Genomic DNA, 9423 nt, shown 5'->3' with positions numbered 1-9423 from the left:
GGCCCCTGCTCATTTACACGGGAGTTCAGAAGGGACTGAGGAAAAAACGCGTTCTCGCTGTGGCGCTGCCCAATGCGTGCGGAGGTCCCAAACCCCAGAGGCCGGATTCCACCCCCGGCAGCCGCCGCCGCGGCGCTGCCCTGCGCCCGCGGGACAACAGCCGCCGCCAGCGGCAGCCCGCCCCGAGTCACGTGCGAGGGTCGGGTCGCCCTTGCCGCCAATCAGCGCGGCGGGTTTCCCCCGGAAGTTAAAGCCGTTCCCCTCCCTTACCGCTGGTTGCCATAGCAGCGCGGCGGCTCCGGGGCTGGCGAGATGGTGCGGGGGCGGGCGGGGAGCGGGGCCCCGGGGGCCCGCCGCCGCCCTGCGGCACTGCCTCTCTCCTGTCGCCCGCAGGAGTCCGTGCAGCCGGGTGTGGGGCTGGCGGCCGAGGCGGAGGAGCGTAGCGGGCGGAGGCGGGCCGCCAGGCTGCGGGCCACGCTGGAGCGCGAGCGGCGGCTGGAGGAGGCCGTGGTGCGGGTAAGAGCCGCGGGGTGGCGGGAGCGGGGTGGCCCCGGGCCCCGAGGACGCCTGTGGATGTGCGCCCGCAGACCCGCGTGTCCCGCGCGTCCCGCTGCCGTCGGGCTGGGCGGAGGTGAAGGGGGGGGGCGGTCCCGCCGCTCTGCCGGAGAGCTCCGCCTGCCTTGGCTGTTCAGGAGCTGTCTCCGTTAGACATTATCTACCGCCTAGGGAGCCTTGCGATTTGCCCGCTTCCGAACGTGCGTGCAGGTGTGCGGGAGAGCGTCGTTATGGAAACTGCTTGTTCTGATCAGGCAGAAGAGAACAGAAAACTGAGCGCGCTGCAGCTGGAGCAAGAAGAAAGGCTGGCGGCTGAGCTGGCGAGGCTGAGCCACGAAAACCTGAGAGACGAAAAGATGAGGCAACAAGTAAGAGAGAACAGGTAACGCTTCAGAAATCTCCCTGCTGTATTTAACTGGCTGTTACCGGCAATCAGTCTCCGCCCTGAAAAGTGTGGTTGTAAAAGCATTTAATCAGTTGTGAACCTCCTGCTCGTTTTCTACTTTTCTCCATCGCGTTTTGGACTGAACCTTCGGTGCAGTAAGGCTGTAGCGTGAGCCGTTTCCAGGCAACGGAGAGGACGTTTTAGTATGCTAAAATCAGATACGTAGTTTATTTTTTAGAACAGGCTTTAACCTTTCGAATTTGTGCAGCAGAGACGATCATAATTGGAAAAAACATAGGAAAAGGTAGATTGAGGAGCGCTCAGGAGAAGGCTGTGATCAGAGGGGTTGCTCCAGGTTCAGAAAAGGGCGTTGGAGGTGAACGCGGACAGACGAGGGGAAGGGAGGTGTGACGTCTGAACAGTGGGTTAAGGCGACACGGGTTAAGTGGAGACAAGACAGACTTTGTGAAAGTTGTAGCAGAAGTGGAAATGAATCTGACCTGGATTTTAAGATCAAGGTATGATAGAAAAGTTAATTTTAAGCAAATTTTGTCAATAAGAGAAAATCACTCTGATCCACAAAATTTTCGTTTTAAATATATGCTTATATAGATATGTACACTTACACATATCTGTAAGTGTACATGTTTATGTATACATGTATTTATATATTTAGATATTTATATATATTATTTTATAATTTAGATATTCATATATATTTATTTATTTACATATACATGTATTTGGTTAGATGTAAAGTATGCAAAACTATTGGTATCATATGTACAAATACAGGTAACTCTTGTTTTGAAATAGCTTTTGTTTTTCTGCTCTTTCACTAGAGCAATATTTTTCATCTAAAATTGGGGTTTTCCCAATTTTTTTAAAATTGTGTTTAGTGATGGAAATGTCAGTTTTTTCCCCATGGATACTTACTTCCTTGTAATAGGATGAATTTATTTTTTTCTCTTCCCCAGTCTTGAACTTCGAGAGTTAGAAAAAAAGCTAAAATCCGCTTACATGAATAAAGAGCGAGCTGCACAGATTGCTGAAAAAGAAGCTATACAGTATGAGACGATGGTAATCAGCTTCACGGTGTATCTCAGCACCCAAGTGCTGTAACTCTTTGTACGGATTGTGCTGAAAATTTTTCCTTTGAAGCTGGCCTTTTTATCTAAAATATTGTTGGGTTTAGGCGTTCTGTGTTTGTCAAAAATATGTTTTGTGTTATGGAGGACTAATTAGCTGGTAATAACCAGCTATAAGAAAAAGGCTTACTTTGCCATTGCAATCAAAATAGCAGTGAATTAAGCTATTACTGATTTTGTGATATTCATCCAAGTTAAAACTATGATATGCTTTGTACAGCAAGTGCTTATTGTGGTAAATCCTTACCTCAGGAGCAGATTGTTGAAAATGTTGTTACTATTATTAAGCATGTACTTGAAATACTTCAGAAAGAATTGTGAACTTTTCTTTATGTATAGAATAATATTAGTGATCAGACAGATGACTCTGGTCAAGTTAACATTTTATACAAAATTCAGTTTACCCAAATTGCTGTGAAGACAACACGTTTATTGAGGATGTTCTACATAGTTAGGCCACGTTCCAGTCGTTACGCTGATGTGAGCTAGCTTCACTCATGCTGAATGCTCTACTGTGTCTTCATTCAATACATAGCTTCCTTTAAATATCGTTAGTTCTCAAGTTGTTTAGATATTGAGGGTCCTCTTCAAGGGTTCTACTTACTGAATTAAGCCATTAAGCACGTTAAGGCACTATATTCATAGACCGAGGTGGAAAACACGCCGGTTTTGTAACGCAGTATAATTCCTTTTTGTACTGTGTATTTTTTTGCTACAAGTTGTATTAGTGGGAGTAAAAAGGAATCTGGCATTGTTTTCCCCCCTCTCATCCCCTAGAAACGTGAGGCTGAAATAGCCCAAAAGATGAAGGAAGAGTACGAAAGGGTAATAAAAGAAGAAAGTTCTGCAGAACTGAGGCGAAACAAGGAGAAAATAATGTATCAGCAAGAACTGGAGAAACAGCTTGAGGAACAAGAGAGGAAGAAGCAGGATGCTTACAAAGAGTTCCTACGAGAGAAACTCATGATTGATGAAATTGTAAGAAAGATCTATGAGGAAGACCAAATGTTAGTTACTTTGAATTTATATTATTTATTAATTTGAAACAAAACAACTCATAATACTATATAGAAAACTAATTTGTATACATTTATTTCACAGAGCAAGGCCCATTTTAATTTTCCTTGAATGACGTTTTACTAACAAGAGACTGACTTGCCTGGATTTTGCTGTTTAAACATCAGAATGTTCTTGTAATTCCAGTCAATCTCATGTCCTTGTTCCCCACATGTGAAATCCAGCTTCTTTCAAGGAGTGCCTCCGCTGGGCCCATTGTGCTGGACACGACTGCATGTCACAGATTTCTGCCTCACCTCATGTCCCTACCTCTTTGTGAGATGAGTTGCATGCCTGTCTTACGGACAGGGATAGGGAAGGAGGTATCTGAGGGCAGAGTGATGGTGTGTGTGGGGGAGAGTTTAGTATAAATAAATAAAAAGTTTAGGAGATTCTGGTGCCATTGGGCCACTGGGCTTCCTTCTCTTTCTGTTTTGATGGAGCATGCATACAATGGAGTAGTAGTTAGTACCTTTGTGTACAGTCTGTCCTTTTCAAGAAAGGTGTTAGACATGAGGTTCCCTTTTGAAGGCAATTCGTTAGGAAGTATTTTCAATTTAGACACCTGTTTTCTATCTGAATGGGTAAGGAGAGTCATTTAAATCTCAGTCTCTGGAATATATGGTTAACAATGAGCATATAGTCTGTTTAATGTTACTCTGCAATATGCTAAGTAACTATCTAAACATTTTTTTCTTTCTACAGGGAAAAACAACTGAAGTTAGATAAAATGCGAGCAACTCAGGCATATATTGAAGAATTTAAAAAAGAACAAGCTATCTGGAGGAGAAGGAAACAGGAGGAGATGGAAGAAGAAAATAGGAAAATTGTGGAGTTTGCCAACATTCAGCGACAAAGAGAAGAAGATCAGATGGCTAAAGTTCGAGACACTGAAGAGAAAAAACAAAGACTTCAAAGCATGGTATCAAAAATTGAAATTGTTGAAAAAATTATTGTACTGTCTTGCCTTTCATTTAGAAATCCTTCCTTCTTGTAACAGATTGCCCAAAATCTGGAAAGAGAACAACGGAAGCGTGAAGAACTGGAACAAATCCGCCAAGAGCTGTATTGGGAAGAACAAGCGGAGGCAGAAAGGAAGCAGGAGATGGTAAGTGGTGGCAGGTAGTTGAAGTGGTACCTGTGTTTCGGGGGGCAATATTTCACTTTCCCATGACTTCTCGTGCAGATACATGTATGGCTCTTTTGGTACCTGTCAGATACCATATTTTTTATATGTTGTATGTATGTTTTGTGTTCCTGTGCATAAACTCGTATGGGAAAATGCAAGCGGAGAGGCGTATTGCGACTTTGCCGTAATTCCCGCAGAACATTCAGGTTAGCGGAACTGGTCTGGATGAAACTTTTATAAAATAAAAATAGTAGCCTGTATGCAGGAAAACATGTAATTTATGGAGCACTTGTAGCTATGGGTGAACTAATCTAATTTAAACAGACCAGATATGAAAATCTGAAGAGAAAATGAAACCATTTTGAATCACTGATCTAGAAAATAAGTAATAAAGTGAATGCACGGGGCAGTATTGTACCTAGCCTTCCTCTGTCCCTTCACTTCTCCCGATGCCTTTGTGACACGAGCAGTGCTCCTGCAGTCTTTGGACGTTGTCACTGGAGTTGTGATGCTTGAAGAACACTTAGTGAGAGTGAGAGTGTATCCCACGTGCAATTCCTCCTGCATGAAAGGATGCTCTTCAGGGGCTAAGTAACTCCCATTTCCACCACTTTTCCTCTAACAATGCTGGCAGGGTTGTTCCTGGACTGCTTTGTGTTGAATTTTTTCCCACACTTTGGATTTGCTGTCTGATGTGTTCTTTGGGGTGTTTCTGAGTGACATTCTTGGGACCATTTTGGTCTGTGAGCTGTCTCCAAACAAAATGCTTAATTCTGACATTGCTTAAGGTGTATTAAATGAATTTGAATTGTTTTCAATTCTGTTCTGGCACAAAGTGTCTATTTTGAACGCTATTTCCTGAATGTTCTTAATATACAAACTGCTTGTCTGACTAACTTAGTTTTTGGAGGGAAAATTCTGTCCTTTGAGTTTCCTTTGCTGTTCCTAGTGTATTTATGTTTTCATTTCAACCAGGAAGACAACTGAAGGTTTTGAATACCCTTATTGTCCCCTTTATATGTTTGTTTATCTCATGAAGGAGAATGCTAGTAACTGTCACCTTCAGGTTTAAGTTAAACAGGTTAATTAACTGCTTGTTGTTTTCTATGTGTGTGCCCACATTCTGTCTCATCTTGCTATGGGCAACAAACAAAACATAACACAGGCTCAGGTACGTATTTTTACAGAGTTGTTCAGGGAGCCCTGTCTTGTTGATTCACTTCATGCTTATGGAAAGAAAGTAATCTCCTTTTGTTCTGGACTTAATTTTGAAAATCTTGAGCAATTTGCCAAAGCAGTTAATACTGAGCGCTGTCAGATGTGGAGTGTTTGCTCCAGGTATTTATGCTAGAAGGTAACAGATACAGTAAATTCATTGCAAGATAAATCGGGTACGTTGGCTGATGATAAAAATTTTCTGAGTACTATCAATAATACAGCATTTTATTGAATTTCCTTCATAGGCAGAAATTGAAAAGAGAATAAGGCAGCGCCTAGACTTAAGGCAAACATACGAAGAGCAATTTGCTTTAAAGAAGGTAGTGCAACAAGCTGTGCAAGAAGAGGAAGAAGCCTTCAGACAACAGATGTTAGCCAAGCTCGCGGAGGATGATCGCGTTGAACAGATGAATGCTCAGAAGCGGAGAATGAAACAGCTAGAACACAGAAGGGCTGTGGAAAAGCTTATTGAAGACCGTCACAAACAGTTTATTGCAAATAAAGTAAGAGAAGTTTCCACTTTTGCCTCTGGTTTAGCCAAAAGGTTTCAATAAGAGAATACTTCTGGGTTACTAGGGAAAGGTGACAGGTGAATTGCAGAGAAATTTGGAGAGAAAGCAGGCTTTTGTTTCGATTTGCTAACAAGAAAAAAGTCTTTTTTAGTTAACTTTTCTTGTAGGTCAAGAGGTTAAGAGTCAGCAACATCCCTAGACCCCTGTATACCTGATATGCTCTGCAAATACCTCTGCAAGAGCCACGGGATCAGCGACACAACTGTTGTCCCTCATGATGGTGTATGAGAAGGGGAAGTCCCTGCCCTGGTTTCAGATTAAGTCTCCTGAATTATCATCTGAGGAAGAAAAGTCGTGAACTGAAAACAAGTCATGGAATTCTATACTGAGGTTTTCAGACCTGTTTACAGAGCACAAGTCTTATGTGTAATGTGAGCTGCAATTTCTAGTCATCAGCATGAGAATACATGCCTATTTCTCCTTTCCCTGGATTAGAACAGTAGGGCAGGAACAGACTGACTTGTCTGAGGGCCAAAAATGAACCAGAGCGTCACTTAACGATCTCTCATACTACTCTTCTAGGATGAGACTAAACACTTAGATAGCAGGCTAGTCCCACATCTTGCTATTCACCCTTCTCTTTTGTCTGAGATTTTTCTTTCTAGTTACCAAACGTGTATTGTTTAAACAGTACTTTGGGGTTTTTTATGTACACTTTTCCATCCTTTTAATTCAGTTTTAATCCAATTAATTTCCCTGACCAGGAGTTAATAAGTTGAAGTTCAAAATTTACTCCTACTAAAAAAAGGTGTCTCTATTCTGTGGTGGATATTGGTGGAAGCAAATGTTCACAGAGCTGAAACTGAATAGTTATAAAACTTGCTTGTTTACTGTAGGAGCGTGAACTTGAAGAAAGACAGTTAGAGGAGAGAAGACAAGAAAAGATCCGTGCAGTTGTTGAAGAAGAGAGACAGAAACTCCTGAAAGAGCATGCGTCTAAACTACTGGGTTATCTCCCTCGAGTAAGTGAATTGTATTTTAAGTGCTTTAAATGCTTGTGCTGTAAATCAGTGTTCTCTTGGATAAGTTAAGGTGAGGTTGCAGAACTGTGTGAATTCCTGGAGTAAGTGGGTGTCCTTACTGTGTCAGCTTTCCTGTGCTCACCGGTTTTTCTTTTTGAGTTGGGAAGCAATTTACCAAAACACCCTTTCTGTATGAAGGGCTGTGGGCTCTACTGCAAAATTTTGATGCCTCGTACGGAACATGCTGAAAGCTTCCACAGTGCTTTGCGCATCCAGTTTTTGGCATATGGAATGTAAGTTCTAAAGCAAGGCTTTTCTAGCTAGAAGGGGCTCCACCGTATCTTAAACCCTGTTTCCACCAAATCTCTCAGTTGGGATTTTGGGAGCAACTTCTTACATTGTTGGCCGTCTTCTATGGCTTCTGTTACCGTGGAAACAGGGCCTCGTCTCTGTGGCGGTGCAGTGAACCGCAATGCCTACAGAAGCATTTCAAAGCTCTTTTGTTCATCCTTGTGTTTTTAAAAGTGAAAGAGAGGGAAGCAATTATTGTAATAGGAACAAACTACAATTTGTTTTGTGTTATACTTCATAATCGGAAAGATCATCTGATGGTATGCAGATGAACAGAGGGCTGCTTTAGGGGTGTGAAAATGCATTTACAGTAGAGAGGGAATTACACAACTATTTGAAGAAATTCTTTTCTGCGATACTAGGAAGCATTGTAAATATAGCAGAGTATAATTTTTATTCAAATATTACTATGCTAATTTGGTGTGTGAATTTGTAAAATTTGGAGTGAGTTATTTTCTAGTGTAGATTTCATTAAGGGATAACTCAAATTGGCAATATTTTGATGTAGTTCTCTGGTTTGAATTTACTGTTGTGGGAAGTCTGGGCTATTTGAGAGTGTCCATGGCTCATAGGCTGTTCCATGTTATTGATGTTGCACTTTGTTCTTTTCTTGGTTTCAACGCTGTAAATGCAATTTGTAATTTATCGGTTTTTACTCTAAATGCTGCCAGGCATGTGCTGTTGGTCATACACATTTTTAGCCCTAAAATTAATTTAGAATTGGAGATTTAAATTTCTGGGTTCCCCTGCTTCTCCTCCCCAAAACACAGTTTCTGATTAAGTTGTTCTGTATCACTTGATTTTCAAAATAATCTCTTTGCATGGGCTCATCTCAACACAACTAAAGGTGGATCTAGAGCCCCACCCCAGCCACTGCCTCTTTTCAGTGCAGTTGCTTCATTTTACTAAACCTGTGCTCTGCTGTTCTGACTATAATCGCTTTTACTAGGAGGAGAATGCAGATAAATGCTCACGTTGGAATCTTTATGGGGTTCTTGTCATCATTTGTGTGGAGTAGAAAAGGGGCGGGTCTAGGTTAGCACCAAGTACACCAATTGGAGACTCATCTCTTGAGGTTTTGTGACAGTTTTCAGGGCTGTTTGTTTTAAAGGTAACACTGGCACTGCACCGGTACCATGGACGCAAGCTATTACACTCGCTTCCATCAAAAATTTCAGAGATCCGTAATAGTCTCTCTACTTTTTTCTACCTTCTGACACGTGTGTGTTTCCCCTTATTGCAGGGAATACTCAAAGGTGAAGATGACATTAACATGCTTGGAGAGGAATTTAAATCGGCTTATCAGAAGAGAAGAGGGAATGTGTTTTCAGAAGAGCGCTGAAATTTCCTCCATCTCATGTCCTGGTTTGCCACTAGGTGTCATCTGATTCCTAACGAAAATTTCCATTTGCTGTCAACAGGGAGGAACTTCTTTTTAATATCATAAAAAGTCTCCATTTTGAGACTGGAGTTCTAAACCGATGAGCAGCTAGTTTTAGTTAAGTGTCTGTTGTACTCGCATTTTTCATCAATAAACTGTTACGGATTTCTCAATTTTTCTCAGTTAGTGACGTGGCCATGTTAAAAATGTTTTTCCCAGCAGCTCTGCAGAAACCTAAACTTAGTGTAAGATTCTCTTTGCACTATTTATGGTTGTAATTTAAAGATTTATCTGCATTGACATTACACTATTAAAATACTAATCTAAATGTAACCTGTCTCACCTCAAAGGGGTAGCTCTGGGTTACTTGTTCTGCTGTTAGTTTGTGTTACTTTGCTAGTAGGATCTAAGCAGAGACATTTTTCCATTTTGAGGTCAGAATCACTGTTTATACCTTTCTTTCAGTGCATAAACTTAGTATTTATGTGCTGTGTTCCTATTCAGTTACTCTGAGGAAGGAATCCATCGAAATAGCTGAAGTCTGACAGAGGTGCATGGCAGCACAGGCTCTTGCTGCTTCTCAGCTCATCTACACTCAAACTTTTATCTAGTTCTTGATTCTAATGATGACATAATGAAATCTTTAAGGATGTAATCCTCGTAGAG

The 9423-nt window shown here is 41.7% G+C and overlaps 1 protein-coding gene across 1 annotated transcript; it reads left to right on the top strand.

Moving 5' to 3' along the window:
- Positions 1-312: 312 nt before the first annotated feature.
- Positions 313-8950, top strand: MNS1 (meiosis specific nuclear structural 1; the record flags this gene model as incomplete). Its single annotated transcript, XM_082005076.1, has 9 exons — positions 313-516; positions 810-937; positions 1918-2020; positions 2866-3095; positions 3850-4066; positions 4145-4252; positions 5737-5994; positions 6900-7025; positions 8620-8950. 9 exons carry the CDS (start codon positions 313-315, stop codon positions 8716-8718), a joined length of 1473 nt encoding a protein of 490 aa, XP_081861202.1. The 3' UTR covers positions 8719-8950.
- Positions 8951-9423: the final 473 nt, after the last annotated feature.

This window comes from Phaethon aethereus (assembly GCF_964289735.1).
Source record: "Phaethon aethereus genome assembly, chromosome: 12".
Classification (NCBI taxonomy): domain Eukaryota; kingdom Metazoa; phylum Chordata; class Aves; order Phaethontiformes; family Phaethontidae; genus Phaethon; species Phaethon aethereus.
The sequence above is the reverse complement of the archived record's forward strand: the minus strand, read 5'-3'. Positions and strand labels throughout refer to the sequence as shown.